Source organism: Anabrus simplex, chromosome 1 (assembly GCF_040414725.1).
Source record: "Anabrus simplex isolate iqAnaSimp1 chromosome 1, ASM4041472v1, whole genome shotgun sequence".
NCBI classification, from domain to species: Eukaryota; Metazoa; Arthropoda; class Insecta; order Orthoptera; family Tettigoniidae; genus Anabrus; species Anabrus simplex.
The window spans coordinates 1,600,066,154-1,600,094,110 of NC_090265.1; the positions used below are offsets into that span (position 1 = coordinate 1,600,066,154).

General features: G+C 38.5%; 1 protein-coding gene across 2 annotated transcripts in view; it reads left to right on the top strand.

Moving 5' to 3' along the window:
* The first annotated feature begins 274 nt into the window (after nucleotides 1–274).
* The window catches only part of Grx3 (Glutaredoxin 3), a 104,506-nt gene continuing 76,823 nt past the window's right edge, over nucleotides 275–27,957 (top strand). The window contains exons 1-4 of one of the 2 annotated variants that reach the window (XM_067153774.2): nucleotides 275–433; nucleotides 575–677; nucleotides 762–923; nucleotides 14,819–15,085. In XM_067153774.2, coding sequence (XP_067009875.2) covers nucleotides 384–433; nucleotides 575–677; nucleotides 762–923; nucleotides 14,819–15,085 — 582 coding nt within the window. In that variant the 5' untranslated portion in view covers nucleotides 275–383. The remainder of the gene's footprint in view (nucleotides 434–574; nucleotides 678–761; nucleotides 924–14,818; nucleotides 15,086–27,957) is intronic. The other variant, XM_067153784.2, reaches the window with a different exon arrangement.

Below are 27,957 nucleotides of genomic sequence, written 5' to 3' on the forward strand. Positions count from 1 at the left end.
CCGAGTAACAATATTCCTCTAATTTCCTAATTTAATATTTCCTGAATCGCCTGCCGTCGTTCGACTGCACTCCTTATCCAAGACATCGTCCATACCATTCAGCAGCTTCTCAAGATCCTCTGCAGTCTCAGATAAAATAACAATATCATCGGCAAATCTCAAGGTTTTGATTTCCTCTCCTTGGATTGTGATTCTCTTTCCGATCAAAAAAGAGAAGAAGAATCCCTTCTCGGGGATAGCAAACCGGTATTTAGTTCTATATATAGTTCTTGGGAATCCTTAATAACTGGTACCCGCCGGTGTTGCATCAGCTCCATGTGATATGCAAAGAGTTGTTTCCATTTTCCACAGAAAAATCAAAGTATTTCATCACCTCAAGTACGATGGTTGTGTTAGATATAAAACAGCAGAGTGAATTTCACAGCACTGTTAAGTTCGTATTCAAATATTCTTAATCTCTTGTAGTAACATATAACGTGTATTTTCCAAATATTTAATGTATCACTGAAATTTTGTGCCCATATAACCGGTATGATGTTTTAGGTTATGTTATTATCTTTTATTATCATTCTAGGGCGGGCAACTTGGTCGTAATTCATTTCTATGCAAATTGGGCTGCTCAGTGTGAGGCTATGAATGACGTTTTAGAGGAATTAGCTAAGCAGTCGGAACTGAAGGTATTATTTTCTTTCGTGAACGTATGCATGTTTTAATTGTTTTTCAAGTATATGTCATGTATGTTGTGTTTGATTTTCTTGCAGAATGTGAAGTTTGCGAAATGTTTAGCTGAGGACCTGCCTGAGATATCAATGAAGTATGAAGTGTCTGCTGTTCCTACTTTCCTATTGTTACGTGGAGGTGCACTGTTAGACAGGGTGAATGGTGCAAATGCTGCTGAACTGACAAAAAAAATTAACGACCAGGTTTGTACTCTGATGGTTTTATACAAGACGTTAATGCCCACTTACAAATCAGTCCCTTCTGCTAAAGGAAGATTAGGTGTTCAGTTTCAAATAGTAAAGTTATTCATTTCACACACACATATATATATATATATATATATATATATATATATATATATAGAGAGAGAGAGAGAGAGAGTGGTAGTCTGAAGCAACAGGGACTTCTAGTAACTCCCTGCTGCTAGTCATGTGAAGGTTTACAGGTGGGAAGAAGGGTGTTCATAAACTGCTGAAAATATTGGGTACCAAATGTTGCAGTAATGGTAATGTGGGATGTGGTTAGGTGGAAACTGTTGACAGATTGGCTGATGTATTTGACCTGCATATAATATCATACGGCATTAGAAATTTGCATTTTGATAGCTTGGAACTAGAAGAGAAATGTAGAAAAAATGGTCTGAAAATTAGTATTTCTAAAACTAAAGTTATCTTAGAAGACAGTATTAGAAAGGAACAAACTTACAAGGGAACTGTTTATACTGTCATATCGAAATCGACAATGAAATTTTGCAGAGACCATGAGGAGACCCGTAAAACAGTGATGTACAAAAATTTAGCTGCCATTTCGAACTGAAAGGTTTCAAAATCTTTATACAAAATCCATGTGGCAATGTAGCTTTCTGGACAACCCTGCCTTCTTGCTGGCTTGCGCGGTGCACAGCGGAGTGGCGTTGCAGTTGTGCTGGAGAGAGAGGGAGAAAGAACTGGCAGGCTGACATGCGCCAAGGTCACTTTATTGTTACGGAACGAATGTAAAACATAAATGAAGTGTGTTAATCACATGATAAAAAACACAAATATTTTTGGCACCATGAACAACGAATATGCGCTTGGGGGCCACATTGTTCTTCGCAGTTTTCTTGTTTGAAAGCAATATTTCGCAGGCATTTTGAATTTGGGAGGTTCTCTGTTATATAATTGGTTGCGAACGATGAATATTTAATCATGTCCTTGGAAATGAAATGGTGTATGGTTTTTAGTGCCGGGAGTGTCCGAGGACAAGTTCGGCTCGCCAGATGCAGGTCTTTTGATTTGATGACCATAGGGGACCTGCGCATCGTGATGGAGATGAAATGATGACTCGTACACCCAGCCTCCATGCCAGTGGAATTAACCCATTATGGTTAAAATTCCTGACCCTCCTGCGAATAGAACCCAGGATCCCTGTGGTCAAAAGCCAGCATCCTAACCATTTGGCCATGGAGCCGAATCATGTCCTTGAACCGCAGTCTGATAAAGATCAAACTGAAAGTCTTAACAAGTCAGCACAAAGTCTGTTAAGCAGCGATACAAAGCCTTCCAATCTGGAAGAAAAACTTGTCCAAGGGCTGTATTTTGCCTGTAGTGCCGGGAGGAATCTGGAGAATTTCTATACCGTTGCCTATAGGATTGTTTTCAAGACAGCTCTTATCACTATAAGTAGTCCAGGAATCTAGTAGTAGCAAACCTTTCTCTTCTGCAAATGGGAAGCATTTTTCAAACCAGTACTTTAATTTAATTCCTTTTTCTCTATTTTCCCTGATTTTGTGGCTGTTACAATAATTATACAATTATATTTCTGGCATGAAATATTTCTTTGGAAACTCTCAGACCAAAAGTTCCAGTTGCCTGTAGTACAATGAATAATTTCATTTGTGTATGAATGGATGAATATATTAAGTGATTGAGCAACTGTTTCTGTATGTTTCTCACCAGCAGATGATAGTCCTTTTCGCTTTCATTTTGCATATGAAACCACTGATCATTATTGTATATTGAAGACAGGGCGTAGTTTAAATATTGCTGTGTAGCTGCTTCCACAAATTTCTTTGCAACTTTATCTTTTTTGTCTTCTTGCAGATACGTACGGGATACAAATTTCATAATTTTTCTACATTTTATTCTGTACTTTTCCTTAAAATGACTCGATTAGCATATGCACTGAAATTAGTTCTCCCCATTGAGATCTCTCTTGAAATTTTCAAGGCCCACAGTCGCAGGTCTTCATCGCTTACATTCTGCTTCAGTCTTCTTGCTTCTGTAAAACAAGAAAATAATTTTGTATGCATCAATTTCCTGTGTTCAGTGGAGCTTGCTGATGTAGATTGTAATTGGTTCTGCCACCTCTACAGTTATCTAGAGAAATGAATTTCATTTTATGGATCCAAACTGAACTTTGATTAAACCGAATTAAAGTAATAAGCGAGTTATTCCACCTTTTCAATACAAATTAAATATTGTTTATTATATAAACATTTAATGGGACTAGTTTTGACCTACTTAAAGGTCATCTTCAGCCATATCGCATGTAGAACAAAGTATCTGTAACAGTGGTTTTAAAGATTGTCTTAAAACATAGAAAATAGTTTTCAGAATTTCCTGAAAACACTTTTGTTGTAAGAAATTAGTTCACTTAGCTGTAGGAATATACAAGAAGTCTTTTAATATTTTTCATAGTATTCAAGAGCTTAGGTACAAATCAAATTTCACAGTCTTGTGGAAATGGGCATATGCCGGTAGTATTGTGGTGGAGGAGAAAGTCTTTTGATATTCTTCTTATCACTGCAAAGTGTAGATACACTTTAAAATCATTCACAATCTTGATGAGATGTAGAATTGAGCATATATATTCAAAGTATTGCCTTCCACGAACCTACTACACTGGCTTAGCAGGGGGAGAGGTGTTACTCCCACGTGGCATGTCCCCGGTGGCAAATAGGGGGGTTCTAACCGGCTTGCCGGCAGACTTGAGGGAAATAAAATACCTCTCGCGGACCAAACACACAACCCCCTGTGGGTGGGGGACGCAAATGAAGAATACACCCATGGTATCCCCTGCCTATCGTAAGAGGCGACTAAAATGGGCGACCAAGGGATGATCAAATTAGAATCGTGAAACTCCTTGTTATTAGTACCACCACGCGGGGAACACCATGGGTCGCTTTTCCTTGCGCGTAGTACCAGTATGTTAGGTACCAAATAGGTTTGTGATTAGTAGCAAACGAGAGCGCGACGGCTTTTACAGTACCTGTGATTAGAAGCACTATCTGAGCGACACCGTGGGATGACAGAACCCATGGTTCTGGCTTGCCTATGATTAGTACCCCCTTTATGAGGAATACCACGGGATAGTAAGAGTCCCTGTTGTTAGTACACTTATACTCCATACGGCGCTACTTCTAAATTGACGTTTTAGCTGATTTTGGCTCTGTCTGGTGGTTATGCGCTGAAGCATAGACATCTAACCAATCCCAAGCTGCCATTCATATCGATTTATATCGGCAGAGCACGATCTCGAAACTTAGTTGCCAACTCTAATATTTACATTCGCCACGTGGTTAACCTATCTCGCTCAGCGTGTTTGGTATTCGGTACGGTTCGCGATCTTTTGCATTTTCCTTCAATATTTAGTGTGTTGTTCATATTGAGGGTTCCAGTGACTCTGAGATCAGTAGAGTGTTCCCTTTATAGGCCATAACCTCCTTTCTGTGCCAGCCATTAGCCGTTAATGATGTGTCATTTCCTCATTCTCTGTCATTGTTAATAATATATTCTCTTATAGTGCCAGATATTGTTAGAAAGTGTAGTTCTTGTGAATTTGTTTTCAATCCATATTCATTCGTTTTTCTGAGTACTGTATTACAATTGAAAAGGGCTGTTTACCGCGGTCATATTGCATCAGTTGTTTTCGCAGGCAACAGAGGGAAGGCGATGCTCATTTGTTGTGCGAAACTTCAATTTAGAAGTAAGGCCGTACGGAGTATAGGTGATAAACACCATAGGTTTGCTTTGCTTGTCAGTGGCGCCGCAAGGTGCGAAACTCCATAGGTCTGTATTACATGCGCGAATTTCATTACCTGTGAGCAGTACCATAATGTGTGGAATACCGCAAGTCAACGCTATTCTTGATAGTACCGCAACATGACAAATACCATGGTTCTACTTTTCTAGCGATAAGTACCATTATGAGGGGCCGATGACTTGGATTTTGGACTCCTTTAGACTGCAAGCATCATTGATTCAGTATCGTGGTATAGAAGCAGTCCCTTGGTCAGTAATACTATCATTTTACGCCTGCTTCTGTGCATGTGAGGCACTGTGGGTTGGTTCCACTGATTGTTTTAAATTCATGCCCATCCATCCATTCATTCTTCGTCCTCATGTTTTGAATTGTGGTCAGTGGAGGATTTTGGGATTTTAATTAGTCATTTCATTTCGTCTCATCTCGTACCATTAGGGGCCGATGACGTAGATGATAGGCCCCTTTAAACAACAAGCATCAATCAATCAAGTATTACCTTGGTTAAAATGTGAGATGGACAAATATATTACTGCAGTAGAAAGGAAATTTTATATAGTTGTGTATAAAGAAAACAATATAAAAAATATAAAAGGTATCCATGGAGATTAACGATTTTAAAAATGAAGGTGAAAAGGCACTTGAAAATAACTTAATTCATATCTTCAAGATGTACAGTTGTTCCACTTTCTTCTGTGGACTGGAAGCATAGCTTGCTAGGTGACTGCAGTCTCTCTTCACTGGATTGCCGGGAATCAGACTCGGGGCTCAAAATAGGATCCGTAACACATCTTGTTCGTGGCAATGGTGTGCTGCCTTCTCTTTCGCATAATGCAGATGAGGTGTTACCACTTCCACTGTCACTATTTCTCTCCAGAACATGACTCCAAGACGATGTTGGCACCCACGGGATGATTTTCAATTAGTTCGAGCATATGTCGACCCTAATCTCTTTCTTCTGAAGTTTTTTCACGGGAAGAGGAGAAACTTTTTTCACGGAAATAATGTAAAGTATACTCTAGAACATTAGCCGGATTAATGACTGCTCTTTCAAAGGAACATGTCAACTGGCTAGCGCAGAAAGCTCAAGGTAACCCAGTCGCTTCAGCTGGTTACCAGGGCTCTACACGTCGAGCTATACCTTAACGCATGCAATTCTATTAGACATTTCCGTATCGATTTCAGGACCTTGCAGATCAAATTTTTGTACATTGCTTTCTTATCGACCCCTCATCCTCTCTACCAAATTTCATTGTCGATTTCAATATGACAGTATAGACAGTTCCCTTGTTAGTGTCAAATATGGCTTAGGGCCGGTTATACCACCTACGGGTAAAGTAGCACGTAAATTCCATTCCATGTAAAAGGATATTTCTGTTTGACCACTTCCAGGTAGCGCTATCAGCAGCATAAATCGTAGTTACCTGGCGTGTAGTTTATTGGCCACTTCGAGGGCCCGATAAGACTTTAACTTAATACCAATATAAATGGTCCATTATTGGACATTATAAATTTTCCAGCACTCATTCCTGGTTGCCAGCGTTTCACCCCCATGTACTAAGTTGGGTTCATCAGTTGGTACTTTACACACCCACCAAGATGCATGGCTAGTGCATACCGTGGAGGCCTCTGCGTAGGCTACTTGTAGCCACCGGCAGTGCCAATTCACTATGAGAGACTTTGTCTCATTACGAAAAATTGATGTCTGCTTGGCCATCAGATGATATAGATGTTGATTCCCTTAGGGAAACTGAAATATTTGTCCCGAATGAGTAAATTTATAGTACCAGTATAAATGGTCTGTTATTGGACATTCTAAATTTTCCAGCTAACTCATTCCTGGTTGCCAGCGCTTCGCCCTCGTGTGCTAAGTTGGGCTCATCGGTTGGCACAGACCATTTATATTGTTGTTATAAATTTACTCATTCGGGATAAATATTTCAGTTTCCACCGGGCAAGTTGGCCGTGCTGTTAGGAGCACGCAGCTGTGAACTTGCATCCGGGAGATGGTGGGTTCGAACCCCACTGTTGGCAGCCCTAAAGGTGGTTTTCCACGGTTTCCCATTTTCATACCACTCAAATGCTGCGACTGTACCTTAATTAACCGAGCTCGATAGCTGCAGTCGCCTAAATGCGGCCAGTATCCAGTAATCGGGAGATAGTGGGTTCGAGCCCCACCGTCGGCAGCCCTGAAGATGGTTTACCGTGGTTTCCCATTTTCACACCAGGCAAATGCCGGGGCTGTACCTTAATTAAGGCCACAGCCGCTTCCTTCCACTTCCTAGGCCTTTCCTATCCCATTGTCGCCAAAAGACCTATCTGTGTCGGTGCGACGTAAAACAAATAGCAAAAAAAGTACCTTAATTAAGGCCACGGCTGCTTCCTTCCCACTCCTAGCCCTTTCCTCTCCCATCGTCGCCATAAGACCTATCTGTGTCGGTGCGACATAAAGCAATTAGCAAAAAAAAAAATATTTCAGTTTCCCTAAGATATCAACATCTATATCATCTGATGGCCAAGCAGGCATCAATTTTTGGTAATGAGACAGTCTCTCGTAGTGCATTGGCACTGCCGGTGGCTCCAAGTAGTCTACGCAGGTGCCTTCACGGTATACACTAGCCATGCATCTTGGTGGGTGTGCTAAGTACCAACTGATGAGCCCAACTTAGCACACGGTGGCGAAATGCTGGCAATCAATCAATCAGTTAGCAGGAAAAAGTTATGTCCAATAACAGACCATTTATATTGGTAGTATAAATTTATTCATTCGTACAAATATTTATTTCCCTAAGGGAATCAACATCTACAGTAAATCATCTGAAGACTTTACCTGCAGGGCAAGTTTTGAGAGCTGAACATTATTAGCTATATTTCTGGTAACATACAACTTAAATTAGCTTAGTATACTGATAAAAGCATGATACTGCAACAGTGATCGATATTGTATTGCAGGATTTTGAACATTAATGCTTCCCTTGAGTTGCGACAGTCACACCAGCCTCTCGCATCAACAGTGTCAGGGACACATTTTTATACGTCAAGCTTTCACAAATAAACTCTACAAGGATATAAAATCAAAACCTATTTGGAAATCATCTCTAATGGGCTTTAATTTTCTAATTTTAATTTTTCAGTTTTCAGACATCAGGTATAAGTTAGTACAGTAGAGTCTCGATTATCCGACCTAAACAGGACCTGGAGTACGTCGGATCACCGAAATGTCGGATAATACAGAATAACTTTGAACATGAACTAAAACAAACAGGAAGGCTATAGGCCTACTGTATTACTAAAATAATTACATGTTTTACGGTACTCTATTTATTGAATTATCAATTCAATTGTACAGTACATGCAGTATTGAACGAAGACATTCCAAGTGTCTTACGTAAAATAAACTTGTCAGCAATGTCTGCTTGCCTGCTGATTCACGTTTCCTTGCTGCGAGATCCCGCCATCAACGAAAAACCAACACCTCCGTGAGCTTGCTTCCGGCTGTTGCTCAGTGTAGGTTAATGCCATTTCACAATGCACTTAATCCTTCACTGCGAGTCATCGTTTTCTCCTTTTGTTCTGCAATGCCTCTTTCTTCTTCTTCATCATAATATCACGTCATCATTGAATTATAGTTAAGGTAATTAGAGCTAGTCCTAAAAATAGGAGGGAATTATCATTTTCGTGGAATCATTTAATTATTCCTATAGTTGTTGCTATAGCTCCAATAGCACCTGTTAAAGGTCAAGGTCTTTCTACATCTGGATTCACAAAATCAATGATATCAGGGTCAGTTTGTTCAAACAGCTGATCTTGTGCACACTACTTACATCTTGAGTCATAGTATCCTCACAGCCAGGAATGCAGTTCAGTAAGGGAGCAATGTTTTATATGTCTTCTTGTACCACCTCCTCTCGATGTTCAACCTCACTCAGCAAAATGTTCCAAGACTTTGCTAATGTCGTAGTTTCAACTTCTTCCCAAGACTGCGCTATCCAGTATACCACGTCTTTCATGTTGATTCATTTTAACTTTTCTATCATTTCATTGGCATTGTCCATTTCCTGTATCAGGGATGAAAGGAGTTTCTGCCGATATTTCCTCTTCAATATTTCCAGCACACCTTGGTCCATTGGCTGGCATAATGACGTCATGTTAGGAGGGAGGAACATGACTGATGTCACCACTTTCTAAGTTGCTCTTCATTTGGGTGTGATGGAGCATTGTGTAGTAGAATGCCTATTAAGAACCATTGTCTTATTCTCGATGTTACTAGAGTAACACTAGTACAATGTGTATTAGCATAAATCCAATCTTGTCAATACAACAGTCTTGTTTTTTGAATTAACTTGTTAGTAAAATGAAGACTTTCTAATCTGAAGTAGAATTTTAATGAACATTGTAAGTTTCCAAATTGAGCTTGTTGATATATCCTTCCTTCTGCTGCATAATTTTCTAGTGTTACTTACAACCTCTTGACTACTACTTTTAAAGGACAACGTTAATGTTAAGATTTTAGACAAATATATTTTAACTTAGACATAACTTTTATTGGTACATGATCTGTATAATATTATTTGTCACTCATGCTTACAAAGCATATTTTAGCTCAATAGAATATGTTCACGATATTATTAAACCTTGGGTAAATGTTAATTGACTGATTATGCTCACAAAAAGGAGCAAAACATGTACCATATTAATAATTTAATAAGGATGTAAGTCTTCATTAGTTTATTATGTATTGAATAGGTGGTATTTAGTAAAATTATAATAATTTGTATCACATAAGTGGTATGTTCGAGCTGTCAGAGGAGAATAGAATGACATTAGTAGACGAATAAGTTTGAGCAGTATCTTTAAAAGTAGGAAAGATCACAACATTTTAACTTTTCATGCTCGAGGATTGGAAGCCAAGAAAATAAACTGTAATCGTAATTGCGCAAATGTATAATAATAGGGTTCAAAGAAATATTGTGAATACACCTTGGCATTGCTCAAGGTGATGCACAAGATTCCACTTATGGGCGTGAAGGTTCAATTAGGTACCGATTACAGTTCATAACAATCATCAGCACATTAACATTACAGTCATAAGAGATTATAGCTTAATTACCTGATGCTAATTTACAAATGAAAATACTAAAAATCTAGTTCAATTGGAAGGATGTTCCGATTTAATGAAATCAATCATCGGTAACAAAATAATCAACAATAATCAAAGAAAATCGTATGACAAGGGTGGATAAATAGTAAACATTGCATGCAGTAAGTAACATACTTTTTAAACTATGCATTAAAATTACTTTTGTTGGTTATTATCTCTTCCGCTCATACAAAGGGCACTAGGAAAGTTTTGCAATACGCAGAAATGGTTGGCTGGACACCCCTGTTATGGTGAGGGATGAAAAGGGGGGTGAAAACTGGTCTAGAAGACAGCAAGGCGTGGCCTTCACACCAGTTGTTACCAAGCAGTGGGATTGAAAGCAAGTTAAGATGTCATTGTGGTCTAAAGGTGAATATCGCACAATTATCCGCTACAATTTTGCTCGTGGATTAACTTTTGACCAGTGCCTGGAGGAAATGACTCCTGTGCTGGAGAAGGACTGTCCACATTGGGCAACAATTTTCTGCTGGTACAAAGAGTTCCAGAGTGGAAGTTTTGGTGTTGAAGACGGTCCTCGTTCTGGGCGACTGTCTGAATCATTGACTGAGGAAAACATTGATGCTGTGAGGAAAATGTTACAGCAGGAGGGGCGGTTGACATATCGGCAGATAGAAGAGACCCTCCATATCCCTGCACCAGCTATTCATTCAATTTTACACGACCATCTCCATGTTAGAAAGGTTTGTTCCCTTTGGGTGCCCCATTCACTTTCAGAGGAACAAAGGGCACATCGAGTGAAATGGTGCCGAAAATGCTGAAACAGTTTGAAAATAGGACTTCGTGTAACATCAATAGCATCATTACAGGTGATGAAACTTGGCTTTATTATTACAATGTCCCAACAAAATCCCAGAACAAGGTGTGGCTGTTTGAATATGAGGGTACTCCTGTGACTGTGCAGAAGTAAAGGTCAGTGAAGAAAAGGATGATTGCAGTATTCTTCACTAAACGGGAAATCCTGAAACACAAAGGACAGTTACTGTGAAGTGGTACAGCGAGACTTGTCTGCCTCAAGTCATCCAGGCTCTCAAGCAACTCCGTCCAAGGTCATGGCTCAACACTTGGCTCTTGCATCACGACAATGCTCCAGCACATCGTGCTAATGTAACAGTGGATTTTCTTGCCAGATCAGGGTTGACTGTGCTTGATCACCCTCCATACAGTCCTGATCTTGCCCCATGTGACTTCACACTCTTCCCAGAAGTGAAGATGAAGCTGAAAGGGCGGCGTTTTGCATCCGACGAGGAGCTTCTGGCAGCATGGGATCAAGAATGTGAAAATGTAACCAAAGAAAAGTGGCAGAGTTGGTTCAGTGACTGGTTTCGACGTATGGAGAAGTGTATTGAGTGTGGTGGAAATTATTTTGAAAAAATCTAAAGCGTTCTCTCACATCGCAAAACTTTCCTAGTGCTCTTTGTATGGCGCTACACTGTCACTCTATCTTTACAATAATGGCAAACCTATCTGATGATAAAGATAAATACATGCATACATACATAAATTATTTATCTTATCCACCGCAAATAAAGAAAAACATTTGTTCGTTCACGTCTGTGTCCAACTTGGGCCAAACACCTTTTCCTTTAATATCTCATTAATATCATTTACAACCGTCCCATAAAATAACGACTTCTAGTTAACATCTTGAGTGCTTACTGAAATAAATACATGCAACATGGAACCTAAAAGTAGAAATTACGGAACACTCAAAACGATTCTGCAGCTTACCACAGATAATAAATTGAAGAAGTATTAAAACAGAACAACAACATAATCATAGTGTCCTCGAGCTGCTGTACTTCAACAAAAATAGATATTCAAATCTACATGCTACTATAATGAACAATCATGAATTGAAATTATCAAGACACACCAACATCCGGATTCATCCACAGTCTCTCCTCTGGATTGCTGAAATTCTGCTAACATCTACAAGGCACATACACTAACACTACAGTTACTCTACAGAAAATAAGTAGGTTGTACATTGGGTAGTATGACCCTAACTTTATTCTTAATCAAAGTGCAATTTAAATATCTTATGGGGGTAACATTAATTCGAAGAACTTTAACCCATATGTCATCATCATCATCATCAGTTTTCCACTCCAGTTGCCCGGGTGTGGTTTACGAGCACTCTCCATATGTATCATTCATAAAATTCATATAATGCCTGTCTCATACTCATGTATCATATTAATATTATTGACATGTCCATCTGGAAAACATTCTTTGGAAAACAGTACCTTCACGGTACAGTTATAAAATCGTAACTACTTGTCTATTCTGCCGTATCACATTGAAATTCGCATGATGAACCTCTACTTTACTATATTCCAGTATTAACATTCTTGGGATTCTCGAAGACAACACATCATACATACCTCCTATTTCCCAATTAAAAAAATCCAATAAAACAGTCACGTACCATATCATAATCACATCGACTACCCCACATTCAAATATACAAGTTCATAGCTACCAAAGACAATTATTCTCAATTCTAAACACATGTGAATTCTATAACCCATATCCATGCGGTTTAATGAAACGTTTCTTTTATGAAGACTTGAATGGCCATATGAAATATCTGATTCACAAAGGAAAATTCCTTACACTTCACCACATAATAAATACATTCTAAATACTTCCAATAAGATGTATTCATGAAGAAATTGGCAAATTAATTTCACTGAAAAGAAACCGTATCACAGAAACTATACCTATATCATAATGAAATTCCCACATTACACTCTATAAATGTGCACTCGAAACTTAAATGAAATTAGCACATCATCAATTTGAATTCCAATCATGCGATCATTTAGGAGGATTAGAGTGTCCATCGACATTATAATATATATATATACATACCTATGGGTATCCATAACAAACCAAATTACAGAGAAGTTTGATTCTTCATCACTAGAGGTCATGAAAATTTTGCACAATTAGTAAGTAATAAGTGAACACTACACCAGTGTTTTTCCTAAATTATAGTATCCTTAATGGTAACAGACAATAATTAATATCTTCGTAAGTATTGCACCTAGAGGCATTAAAGAGTTAGCTGGAAAATTTATAATGCCCAATAACGGACCAACTACATTGGTATTATAAATTTAGGAGGATTAGAGTGTCCATCGACATTATAAAATATATATAGATGATTCAACATCGTCGCTCAAGTTTCTTTATGTATAACACGTTACGCTCAGAAACGTGAAGTTGATTAAGATGTTGATTCCCATAGGGAACCTGAAATATTTGTCCCGAATGAGTAAATTTATAATACCAATGTAGTTGGTCCGTTATTGGGCATTATAAATTTTCCAGCTAACTCTTTAATGCCTCTAGGTGCAATACTTACGAAGATATTAATTATTGTCTGTTACCATTAAGGATACTATAATTTAGGAAAAACACTGGTGTAGTGTTCACTTATTACTTACTAATTGTGCAAAATTTTCATGACCTCTAGTGATGAAGAATCAAACTTCTTTGTAATTTGGTTTGTTATGGATACCCATAGGTAGCATAAGAAGTCAAAACATAGAAATGCAGTTTTTACACCCCCGATACTTACGTTCAGCTCTGCTGTAAAATTCCCATTGCCATTTGGGTCCTATTCTGTGCAATTGGTCACATTAAAGGGGCCACATTTAAGGGTCAAATATATAAAAGTTGTTAACAAATTCAACTTTTGATGAAATATTTTTTATTTACTTGAAAGTAGTTATTTGAGATAAGCAACAGAAACATTAATTTCATGTTTTAAATGTTTTAAAAAGTTAAAGAAAAAAACAGAAACGCACTAATAGCGAGTGTTTCCTCCTCTGACTTCAATAACAGCACGAAGGCATTGGAGTATACTGAGCAGAAGATTCCTGATCAATTTTTGAGGAATGGCATCCTATTCTTCACGCAGAGTATCCCTAAGGTATTGTAAGGTGTTAAAATCTCAACATTGAACATTTCATGCTAGCATATTCCACACATGTTCTATGTGATATTCAGGGTGGGGCTGCATGCTGGCAAGTTCAGGGTTCTTCTCTGAAAAACACATTTACACAATTTGCAACATGCAGGCGTGTATTATCATGCGTAATCTTGAAGATTTTTCCCACGAACTGTGCATATGGCACCACATGGTATAATCTCCTTGATATACCGATGCGCATTGAGTCCCCTTCCGTGGCTGATGCTCAGTGCGTCTGTGAAGACTGACCCCTCCCCACACCATAACTGAACCTCTTCCAAAAGGTGTCGTGGTAGGCAGTGTATCAGGTGAATATCGCTCACCTCATCTACTACACACTCTTACATGCCCATATGGGGACTATAGGCAGAAATGGCTCTCATCTTTCAAGAATACAGATTGTTCAGGTGGAGACAATAGACGATGAGGACATGATCATTTATGACCTTCTTTCTATTATAGTGTGTGTGATGTGTTTATAAATCTCTTAATAAAAGTACCTTATGTACAGAATAGAGGACAAGAGAGTTGAATTTGACACTTAAATGTTACGTTTGTCAAGTCGTCCACTTTTTTTGTGGTCGGTGTACATTAATCATAAATTTTATCAGGTTGAAAACGTCTTGAGGTGTTGGACTTTCAGACATTTTAAAAATATTTTTTTGGTGAAGAGATAAGTTTTGATAAGATGAAAATTTAAACTTCAGAAAGTGATTTTTGAAAATTAAGACTTCAAAAAACTGTCAAGATTTAATTTGGTTATTTAAAGAGCTCTTGTTTTCAAAATGAAATGTAAAAAGTATACTCTTCAATACTCTCATGAAAACAGATTTCCTCAGTCGCCCCAGGAACTACAATGGCATGATAGGCTACTGTATTTCTGTGTATTTTGCAAGTTTTGTTGTAATTTCAATTTACTATTTCTGTTTTGACTTTAGGTTTCACAGGCTCCTTATGAAGATTCTACAGCTGCAACTAAATCTAATGAAGAGGATTTGAATTCCCGATTGAGGAATCTTATCAATGCTGCTCCTGTAATGCTATTCATGAAAGGCACAGCACAGCAGCCAAGATGTGGCTTCAGTAAAACAATAGTAGGAATTCTGGATGGATACAGTGCTGATTACAAGACTTTTGACATTCTTAATGATGAAGAAATAAGGCAAGGTTTGAAGACATTTTCTAACTGGCCCACGTATCCTCAGGTAGGTCAAAATAAATTTAAATTTAGTAATATTATACTGTTCAGTTATTTTGAAAACCAAGTTTTGATATCTGAGGTTCAAGTCTTATCATAAGCAGCAAGGACAATATTTTGAAGGAAACTCTTAAGATGTCGTGAGATGACAAAGAGAAATATTAAGCATCATGACATTAATTGCCATTATTATCTTCATCTTTCAGTTATCTTGCTTAGTGGTCTGTTACAGTCTCTTGCTAGTTTTCTCGGTCTTCCCAGGTTTTTCCCTCCTCTTAAAACAAACTTAAAAATATGTTTTAAGGTATCAGGCTAGAGTTCATCCTGTTGAGATGTTGTATACATGACATCCAGTACTCTTGTACATTTTAAACTATTAGTTTAATTCATAGTTCTTTCAGGATGTCCTTGTGCACTTTTTGATTGGGTAGGGAGTATCTAGCAGTTGCCCCTTATGAGTTACATTTCTGTTGCTGTCAGTCTTTGATCTTCCTTCTAGATGGTCCAAGCCTCACTTCTGTTGACAAGTATAATCTTGCCAGGGTTTTGTCGACTGTGATCCTGTATGTCTCTGAACTTGAGAAGGTTTTTAAGCCTGGTTAATTACACCTTTAATTTTAGGGAATTTTATAATTTGGTCTATCTTTCATTCCTCAATCACTACAAATGTTACAACCAAGATAATGTACATTTTTAATGTGTACAATCGGGTGGCAGTGATTATTGTTTAAAAAGGAAGTACAACTGGTCAACCACCCTCTCTCAACACTAATCAGAAAAAGATATAGAAATCCTACGCTTTGTAGAATGAAGGTATCGGCAAACGAAGGGGAAGGGCATGAACATGGAAAACACCGTAGTCATCGGAAACGTAATACTGCTGGGGCCAGAAGAGAGAACAGTTGACCAAGGGATGTTGGGTAGGAAAGATTGAGGACATTGGCACAAGTTAATGCAAACAATGCCAGACCTAGCTAGGAACCCATAGTCACTAACCCATGCTCTTAAGTTGAGAGCTCCCTTTTAGTTGCCTCTTAAAGGCCCGCTCACACTTAGCGGAAGCGAGACGCGGCGCGAAGGCCGGAAAATATTCTTTTACTGCGTATTAGACGCAGCGACTCACACTTACACAGACTGGAGGGGAAACGCTCCACGTCGAAGAGGAGGAAGTTGCTTGGCGAGAATATTTCTTCCGCTCCTCCCACCGGAATATAACATCGGTAACATTTGTAAAGTAGTTGGGTGTTTTCGTCGAGTCAGTGCGGTACACTGGCGATACACACATACACAGCACGGTGCTTGCTTTGTCTGCGGATATTCACATTCCTGAGAGACACTTAAACTGGGCAGTGCTTAAAATGGATTGCGAGAAACTTATTCAATTAGTTGAAAAGTATGATAAATGTCATAAGTTATATAGCAATACCATTGCAATAGATAATGCGTGGGATGAGATAAGCAAGGAACTGGGAAATGCAACAGGTAAGGTACTTTTAAAATTGAAAATTCAATAATAATATTGATATTTTAGCATAACAATGTTCAAGAAAAGGCTGTTTATCCACAAGGCATCAATTAAAATCACAATCTCCATTTAAGGTAACGGAATACGATATTTAAATACAGTAAAACCTTGTTAATTCGAAGTCGTTGCAACTCAAAAATCGGACTTCGAATTACGTGATTTCGAATTAACCGCCAATTCGCAATTCAGAAGTACCAACCCTTGCCGCGTTACAAAATATCCTGAGGCCCGTTACTGCATGCAGTTAACCTTGCTTCACAGTTTATACCTTTCAAATGCCATGAAAAAAAGAACTATTTCCAAAATGTATCCAAGAAGGTGCATTTACAGTATTCAAATAATGCACTCGGATTTCTCACTGGTAAATATAACCTTACGCAACGAAAGAAAGAAGAAAGGAAAAAAAAAGCACGATTCAAAGACGAGGAGGAATCTATGCTGGCTCCCATGTGCAAGTGCTTTATTAATTGGATTACTATACTGTATGCATTTTAGATGCCTTGTATTTACACAGAAAGTACCCGATGCCCTTAAAATCGAACTTTCCTATGACTCTATCCTTGTACAATTTCCCGCCATGGCACTTATCTCGTACTTCAGAAATGTAAACACTTGCCGCGTCACAAAGTATTCTAAGACCCATTAATACATGCAATCCCTCGATTCACAGTTTAAACCTTTCAAATGCCATGGAAAAAAACTATTTCCAAAATGTATCCAACAAGGTGCATTTACAATGTTCAAATAATGGAGTTGGATAAATCACTGACAAACATAACCTCACGCAACGAAAGAAAAAAAAAATCGTACAATTCAAAGACGAGGATAAATTATGCCGGTTCCCCTGTGCAAATGCATTATTTTTTGGATTTCTATACTGTTTGCATTTTTAGATGCTTTGTACTGGCATGGAAAGTGCCCGACGCCCGTAAAACATTGTAGCTTATCAAACTTTCCTATGATGAGGGAATAAAGTACCTATCTCGCTTCCACGTGCATTGCAACGCACTACTGTGACCCCCATCCCTCACCCTTGTACATTTCCCGGCTGGCAGTTTCTCCTTTAAAACCATAGGGTAGAGAAAGTGAAATCTGTCTGCAAACGAATAAGGGTAGAAAATCTCCAGGACGAGGAAATTGGACAGAAGTACATGGATATGATTAGTGAGAAGTTTCGAACAGTAGACAGTAAGCAGGTGCAGGATATAGAAAGTGAATGGGTGGCATACAGGGATGCTGTAATAGAAACAGCAAGGGAATGCCTAGGAAGAACTGTGTGTAAAGATGGGAAAAGGCGAACATCTTGGTGGAATGATGAAGTGAGAGCAGCCTGTAAACGTAAAAAGAAGGCTTATCAGAAATGGCTCCAAACAAGGGCCGAGGCAGACAGGGATTTGTATGTAGATGAAAGAAACAGAGCGAAACAAATAGTTGTTGAATCCAAAAAGAAGTCATGGGAAGATTTTGGTAATAACCGGGAAAGGCTAGGTCAAGCAGCAGGGAAACCTTTCTGGACAGTAATAAAGAATCTTAGGAAGGGAGGGAAAAAGGAAATGAACAGTGTTTTGAGTAATTCAGGTGAACTCATAATAGACCCCAGGGAATCACTGGAGAGGTGGAGGGAATATTTTGAACATCTTCTCAATGTAAAAGGAAATCATTATGGTGGTGTTGCAAACAGCCAAGCTCATGGGGAGGAGGAAAATGATGTTCGTGAAATTATGCTTGAGGAAGTGGAAAGGATAGTAAATAAACTCCATTGTCATAAGGCAGCAGGAATAGATGAAATTAGACCTGAAATAGTGAAGTATAGTGGGAAGGCAGGGATGAAATGGCTTCATAGAGTAGTAAAATTAGCGTGGAGTGTTGGTAAGGTACCTTCAGATTGGACAAAAGCAGTAATTGCACCTATCTATAAGCAAGGGAACAGGAAGGATTGCAATAACTATCGAGGTATCTCATTGATTAGTATACCAGGCAAAGTATTCACTGGCATCTTGGAAGGGAGGGTGCGATCAGTCGTTGAGAGGAAGTTGGATGAAAACCAGTGTGGTTTCAGACCACAGAGAGTCTGTCAGGATCAAATTTTCAGTATGCGCCAGGTAATTGAAAAATGCTACGTAGATGTTTCGTAGATCTAGAGAAAGCATATGACAGGGTACCGAGGGAAAAGATGTTCGCTATACTGGGGGACTATGGAATTAAAGGTAGATTATTAAAATCAATCAAAGGCATTTATGTTGACAATTGGTCTTCAGTGAGAATTGATGGTAGAATGAGTTCTTGGTTCAGGGTACTTACAGGAGTTAGACAAGGCTGTAATCTTTCACCTTTGCTGTTTGTAGTTTACATGGATCATATGCTGAAAGGTATAAAATGGCAGGGAGGGATTCAGTTAGGTGGAAATGTAGTAAATAGTTTGGCCTATGCTGACGACTTGGTCTTAATGGCAGACTGTGCCGAAAGCCTGCAGTCTAACATCTTAGAACTGGAAAATAGGTGCAATGAGTATGGTATGAAAATTAGCCTCTCGAAGACTAAATTGATGTCAGTAGGTAAGAAATTTAACAGAATTGAATGTCAGATTGGTGATACAAAGCTAGAACAGGTCGATAATTTCAAGTATTTAGGTTGTGTTTTTTCCCAGGATGGTAATATAGTAAGCGAGATTGAATCAAGGTGTAGTAAAGCTAATGCAGTGAGCTCGCAGTTGCGATCAGCAGTATTCTGTAAGAAGGAAGTCAGCTCCCAGACGAAACTATCTTTACATCGGTCTGTTTTCAGACCAACTTTGCTTTACGGGAGCGAAAGCTGGGTGGACTCAGGATATCTTATTCATAAGTTAGAAGTAACAGACATGAAAGTAGCAAGAATGATTGCTGGTACAAACAGGTGGGAACAATGGCAGGATGGTACTCGGAATGAGGAGATAAAGGCTAATTTAGGAATGAACTCGATAGATGAAGCTGTACGCATAAACCAGCTTCGGTGGTGGGGTCATGTGAGGCGAATGGAGGAGGATAGGTTACCTAGGAGAATAATGGACTCTGTTATGGAGGGTAAGAGAAGTAGAGGGAGACCAAGACGACGATGGTTAGACTCGGTTTCTAACGATTTAAAGATAAGAGGTATAGAACTAAATGGGGCCACAAAACTAGTTGCAAATCGAGGATTGTGGCGACATTTAGTAAATTCTCAGAGGCTTGCAGACTGAACGCTGAAAGGCATAACAGTCTATAATGATAATGTATGTATGTATGTATGTTGCAATCATCAATCGCACTGTAGACCTACTGAAGTGCGTGTAAGTGCGGAAAGCTACCCCTCCACGTTCCGTAATGCGCGTTCTATTATGACACGGAATGGGTAAATTTCGAGTTGAAATTACTCTTAACATACTGTTGTTTTTAAATGTAAAGGCAGTTTCGAATTAAAAGTCTGAATTTCGGTAATGGGGCCGACATTGTACTTCGAATTACAAATTATCCGTATTTCGAATTAAACAATTAAAATAACATGCGAAACTATATCTCATGTTTCCGGGAACGAGAGCTTCTTCGAATTAGGCAGGATTTTGAATTAACCGATTTCGAATTATCGAGGTTCTACTGTATAGTTACTCGCATATCCAGCATATTGTATCTTACGTAACTATTTTAGAGAAGGTAATAAATATTATTTATAATTATGTGTATTTCAGAATACAATGGAAATTAAATAGTTCTGTCATTATCGTAAAATCAGATCATTGTTATGCTTTGTTCTTCAGTAATTTCAGTTGTGCAGAACAGTAAACTATTATATATTTACTAATATTGCCATAGACTACATACTACTTGATACACGTTTTGTCATAGCCACAATTTGACTTTAGAGAAATAATAATGTTCAGTCAATTAACTGGTTGACGTCCACGATTCACAATGTTCTTTTGCCATTAAACTGCTCCTATGGTATTGAAATAGTCTTTAAAATTGTCTCTAATTGCCATTTCCTGTACCAAAGCATTTCCTCCGATATTTTCTAGCGGCTGAAAAGCTATACATCCCGTGGCAGATGTTGGCACCTCCGGAAGGCTAGTAATATCATCTTTCAAAAAGTTGTGGATAACAGACATTGCTAACACAGTGTCTGTAGCGTGTGCTTGTGTTAATTGCAATCATCGCTGGTACATCCTAAATTTCTGAGTTATTATACCAAATGTATTTTCTACGACGTTGCGAGCTTGACTTAAACGATAGTTGAAAACCTTTTTCTCATAGTTATTTTCTAACTGGGCTCTTGCGTAGGGCCTTAGTAAGTACTTTCGGAGAGGAAATGCTTCGTCCCTGATCACAACATGTGGTATTGCAACTCCAGTCCCTGGCAATGGGTTCCCATGTGGTACATTAAGACTGTTGTTTTCCAATCCTTTTCCCAGATTATAATTTCGAAGAACGCCACCGTCGCTGTTAGAGCCATATGAAGCGACTACGCAAATGAATTTGTTGCCAGCATCCACTAATGCAAGGAGAACAATTGAAAAGAAGCGTTTATAATTATAGAATGTAGATCCACTCCCAGCAGGTGCTTGAATTGATACATGTTTACCGTCTATTGCACCAATGCAGTTTGGAAACCGCCATCTGTCTCAAAAGCGTGTTTCAATCCTTTTCCACACTTCCGATGTTGGTTGAGGCATTACTATTGGCTGAAGAACTTCCCACAAAATCCGGCATGTTTCATGAACAATAGTGACTACTGTTGAATGGCCAAGCCGGAAGCAGAATGCAATTCTTTTGAAACTGTCACCAGTAGCAAGAAATCTGAAAACAAACGAAAGTACAATAGTCTAACTGTTCAATGTTTGAGACTTTATAAATTACACATAGCAGCATGTTTTGTTGCCCATGGTCTTGTTTTATTATAATTAATTTCAAGTATATTTTTCTTTCAGGAAACGAATGCAAGGAAAAATGGAAAAGTATTAGGGAATGCTATAGAAAAGCAATGGCTTCAAGAGAAAAAAGTGGCAGTAAAGGGGGGAAAGTGAAAAAACCGTGGAAGTACGAGGAGGAATTATATTTTCTCAAACCCTTCATATGTCAACAAAGTCAGGTATCAAATATTGAGACACTAGAAACACAAGAGGAAAGTGATGCCACCGAAGTACAAGCCTTTACTAGTGTGTGTAAGGATTCTCCTCTTTCAGTATCGTCATCCCTAATTACCAGGCCTGCTTATGAGAGTCGTAAGAGGAAGAAACATCAGAGTTTTTCTGTAGCTAAAGTGTTCAAAGTGTACTTGGAAAAGAGTAATATTAGTTAGGCAGTGCAAGATCCCATTTCTAGTTTCTTTCAAAGCATGGCTGATCTCACAACACAATGATATCAATAAGTAAGAGTGCTTAGCACGACCTGGGATTATTGCAAACAATACAAGAATAATGATAAATAGAACAGTTACCAAGAAATCCCAAGGAAAGGTCGTCACGAGTTCTGGAAACAAGGGCACGAGAGGCCGAGTGGAAGAATTAAAACTAAGTTTTAATTAATAGTTGGCTGAAATAACAAATCCTCAGATTTGATTTTTTTGAAAGGAGACTTTAATACAGGCTATATTAATTAAAACAAACTTCCGACCTTGTCTAACAATCTACAAGTTAAAATATTTGAAAAATCATCCGGGAGAAGAAAATCAATAATCATGCAATAAATACCCACAAATGAGGGACAAATAAATAAATATCACTACTCCAAGAGACACATTAATTAACTAAATGTCACAAGACCGCAGAAGGTGTCCTGCACGCAGGAAAAATCATATGCACATCAGGAGAGTGTCAAGTGTCATTTATAATTAACCGATACTCACATGTCAAATACGACAGAGTAACGCCCACTAACAGTTTTTTTGCATTCTGTTACATGACAGCGCAACACGTGACCACCACCATAATCAAGATGGCTACACGAATGTACCGAGGAGTTCATTAGAAAAGCTTTCTCCTAATTATCTTACTTGCTCAAATGGTGGTTGAAAAATGTTCAAATAATAAACATGATTTTTAGAATAAATTAATAAAATGAAATTAAACCACCTTATAGATTATACTCATACTACGTACATAACCACTCTTTGTTAGGAGCTCCTCTACATAGATTTGTTATCTTATGTCCATGAATCTTTTAAACGACTGCATCATGAAGCTAAAATCAATTACATCATTACAATTACATTGAAACCCCAAGGCTATTATTCAACATCACCTGCATATAATCACGACCTGTTTCTCAAATATTTCCGAAAGGTTGGCTTCATAATTTTTCACACACTTATAACACCGAAATAGTTTCTATTTTCCTTAAATACCAGGAAATAGTAGATTCCGTTGACTAGGTTACTCCAGTAGGCAAGAACATTGAAGCATAGGTACTCCCAAGGTTGGAGAATAATAACTCATTAAACAACAAACCAAGTCTTCTGGCCTAATCGCCCAGATGGACGGCCATTTATCCAGGATCTAGTCCTAAAACCATCTTCACAGTCCTCCAATGTGCAGTTTTATTCCTTAATGTAGGAGCCGATCATTGCCAGCAAACTTCCTTCTTCAGAGTAATAATCAGAAGAAAAAAAAACTGTTTTCCTCATGCATTGTCGTCTTATGTCAGTCGATGGCATAGCAAGCTCAACTTCTCGCAGCTAGAGAGCAGCACATACTAGCGACAAGGAAGCCTAGTACCATGCTGGCCGCTAGAAAGCATACCATTACCGAGCGGAGAATAAGGCAATGCATATCTCAATGTTCAAGCTCACTCAACAGGCGACAATTACATGAAGACATAAACTAAGCCGTAAAATACTTCATGGCTCGCGACGAGTTATTCAAAATCCATTATAGCTGAAACCCTGAAATCCTTTCCCCCCAAAATTCAAGTTGAGATAAAAAAAAAGTGATAGATACTGTTACAGACTGCGAAATGCGGATAATTAGAATGGCACCGGCCACTGTGTCATTGGAATTAAATTCAGTTCAGTGGCAATAGCTTTAGTTCTTTTTAAGTTATTACTTTTAGTAATAAATTACGTTGTTATTCGTAATTATTTAAAATTATATGTATTAACAGAACCACTTAAATACTAGTACATCGCTGATTTTAATATCTATTGTCATGTAGTTCTAGTTGTGTTTAATATCCTTTTAGGGCAACTCTGGCATAGTGGTTTTTGCCTTTTCTTTTTGCCCATTGTTGTAGTCTATATAGATATGTAAATAACTGGCTCATGTACCCGTGGTTCGCAACGGAATCCTACATCATATACGTAATCAAAGGTAAAATACTATACGCATCGTGAGTAAGATTTTATTAGATTACATTGCTCTTAACATTACCTGAGATACACCACGGCGAGGTACCCATACGTCATTTTGTCATGTTAAGTCTGGGTTGGAGAGTTTCCTTATAATGGCAGGCCCCATTTCCTGCTGCTAGTCACAGTAAGAGTTTGGGAGTTTAGATTATAATGACTGGTCCCCTTTCCTACTTCCACTTACATTTGAGTTGGGGAATTTTCATTATAATGACAGGCCCCCGTTTCCTACTGCCAGTAGCAGCAGAGTCTGTGAGTTTTACTTTTTTTTATGTTGCCGGTCGAACTCTGTTTCAGAAAAATTTATTTCGTCTTGTGCGAATAGTATTGTACTGAGGTGGAGATTTCATTTTAGGGCAATTCTGGCATAGTGGTTTTAGCCTTTTTTGTCCATTCTTGCAGTCTATATATCTATAGATATCAGTCTTTTATCTTTTATTCATTATAATGACAGGCTTCCCTTGCCTACTGCTGGTCACTCTCTACTTGAAGAGTTCTCATTATAATTGGTTGCGTAGGCTTACTACCGTGGTCGCACTCACCTTTGGAAATTTTCGTTATAATGGCAGGGTCTCTTGCCTACAGCCACAGTTCAATTGCGTAGTCATTATAAAGGCAGACCCCCCCTTGCCTACTGCCATTCAAATTATGGTGTCCAAGGTGGTTGTTGAAGTCACAATTGAGTTGGATTTTGTATTCTCCAGGATCAATTGTTGATTTTCATTGAATCTTCTAACAGTTGTTTGATTGACTTCAGGATTTTTCTTATTGTATTTCTTAAGTCTCCCTATTAACATCAGGTTTTCTTTCAGTGAATATTTTTAGACACTGTATTTTTTATCATAAATCTGTTGGTGAATCTAGCAGGGTGCATTTTTCCTCTTTGCTTTTCATAGGATGATAGAACTTTTCAACTGTTTTTTGAGTCAGAGGGAGAATTTAAATCATCAGGCACAAAATATAGACACTTGGTTTTAGGAAGAGGATGATAATGAATGAGAGGAAATTCATTATCAGTTTTTTAATGGCAAAGCACTGGATAAAAGAAACTTGCAGGGCTGGTTACATTAAGTGATATAAGGACAGGGCTAACAATAGCGGGGTGTTATTGATGAAGAGGGACATAGTAAGGTATGAGTGGTTCAAAATGTGATAACATCAAAGGACCAGAACTCTTAAAACATAATATGGCCTTTCCCTCAACAAGCCCTTCATATTATCACATTCCCTTCATGATACACCACCAGATGGTGGGTATATATTTTTCTATGAGCCACAGTTTTGCAGTGGGTGGCATATTGCATACCTGCCAACCCTTCTGATTTACACGGAAACGTTCTGTTTTTTACCTTGTCTTCTGATTTTCCGATTTAATTTTACTTCTTATTTTTCACCAATATAACCTCCAGTACAGTGAATACTCTTACACTACGATAAATTCTTATGCGTTTGTGTAACTTATGCAACCTCATTTTCACTTTACAAAGAAAAGGATTTATTGCATCGTACTATTCAATACATTTATATCACTTAATATCCTGTAACCTCATTTTCAAGCGTATTTATTTGATGCTTTATTTGGTGAGTGTATCGTTCGTTGCCTTCGTGTATCATGTTTCCCGCTCACTACAGCAGCGTGTGTGCTTTACTGCTGGGAATTCAGGACAGCAATGAGATTCACAACTTGCGAAAAACAGCAATCGTCTACGAGCGAGAAAGGCTAGCGCATGCTAGCGATTCGGTTAATCAGAGAGAAAGAATGAGTTTCTTACTGTGTGGTTTGCACGCTGTTAACATAGTTTCTGTGCGTAGTTCCGTTGGAGTTGTAGGCCACGTGTTTAAAAAAAAAAATTATTTCCAGTTCTCAGCTTTTATCCCTGTCGAAGGCGTATGTTAATAATGTGACATTTTGTCTCTGGTTTGTATGTGGTAGTTTTGCGTATTTCAGTGTTCATTCTTAGTTCATAATGTTAATGACGTCCGACTCATTGGCCGAATGGTCAGTGTACTGGCCTTCGGTTCAGAGGGTCCCGGGTTTGATTCCCGGCCGGGTCGGGGATTTTAACCTTCAGTGGTTAATTCCATTGGCTCAGGGGCTGGGTGTTTGTGCTGTCCCCAACATCCCTGCAACTCACACACCTCACATAACACTATCCTCCACCACAATAACACGCAGTTACCTACACATGGCAGATGCCGCCCACCCTCATCGGAGGGTCTGCCTTACAAGGGCTGCACTCGGCTACAAATAGTCACACAAAATTATTATTATTATGTTAATGACTTGAATGTACCGAGCTCGATAGCTGCAGTCGCTTAAGTGCGGCCAGTATTCGGGAGATAGTGGGTTCGAACCCCACTGTCGGCAGCCCTGAAGATGGTTTTCCGTGGTTTCCCATTTTCACACCAGGCAAATGCTGGGGCTGTACCTTAGTTAAGGCCACAGTCGCTTCCTTCCCACTCCTAGCCCTTTCCTGTCCCATCGTCGCATTAAGACCTATCTGTGTCGCTGCGACGTAAAGCAACTTGCAAAAAAAAAAAAAAAAAAAAAAAAAAAGACTTGAATGTATTAAAGAGAATTGTATCTGTGACAGTTTCTGGTATTTTCTCTTCACATTATGGCCACAAAACATAAGACATTACCTCCAAGTGTTCCGAGATACAGTACCTATAAAATTGAAATTTTGTTTTTGTTACAATCTAATAAAGGAAATTATTACGCATTTTGTTTCGTGTTTGTGACATTTTCTTGTAATCATTTTTATGTTAGTTAAAAATTTTTAAATTCATTGGTCAGTTCGCCTTGTAACTGTAGATAACTATGCCGTTTATGTTCTTTTTTCATCGAGACCGTGGTGTATTATAAGTGATGAAATCCAAGAATAAAAAATCTTCCTAATTTTTATTTCTGAAAGTTGGCAGGTATGCATATGATACTCAACCTTGTTTCAGTACATTTATCTGCACAGCATCATCGTAAACCCTTGAATCTATGCGTGGGTAAACAGAAAGGAGAACCTGGTAGAACAACTTCAGTACATTGTTTCGACCAAAATGAGTCTGAAAAGATTGGAAGTATTAAGAATAAAACAAGAGAAAATCAGATGTGCATTTAAAAGTTACTACAACAAGCTATGTGAAGCAGTATGAAGATGTATCAAAGAACACCTGATCATGCTGTGGTGAATGGGACAGTTGCATGCAGAAGCTCATCTATGCTTTTCTAGGTATAGAAGATAGATATGGAAAAGCAAAGGAAAATAGCTGTGAATAACAGGAATGTTAGCATACAGGAGCTCTAGGAAAGCCTGGTAGATCTGTAGTGTTAGACCAAAATGAGTTTTAAAAGGTGGAAAGTATTAAGTGATGGTGGTTACTGCTTTAAGAGGAAATACAACTGGGCAACTGTCCCCTATTAACATTTAAAAAGATGGAAGGGGTCCACCCACTTCGAAAAATGAAGGTATCAGCCAAAGAAAGACAAGGGCCATGAAGGGCATAAAAATGAAGGACTCCCTAGGCCTCAGGAACCTAATACCATCGGGGTCAGAAAAGAACAAGAGTTGACCAAGGGAGGTCAGATAAAATAGAGGAAAATGAGGAGCCTGGCACAAGTGAACGGAAGCAACACCAGGACTTGGCTAAAGGCCCTGTGTGTCACCAACCCACACTCCCAAATTTAAGACCCCTGGGACCACTTTTAATCGCTTCTTACGACAGACAGCTGACACCATGGATGTTATTCTGTCGTCCCTACCCACGTGGGGAAGAGTATTACGAATAAAAGATAAAGATAGAAATAAAGGAAAAGAATTGTATGATTAATAAAAGGTATCTGATAGAACAAAGAAGTACATTTGATCATTTTGTTGTACAAGACAAAAGCGCGCAGAAGCATGTCTGATCATATCGATGTTAATGAAACTACTGACGGTGAACATCACCCTCTTCTCTCACAGAATAATTTCTTCTTCCTGCAATCTTTCTCCACGTCTTACACAATC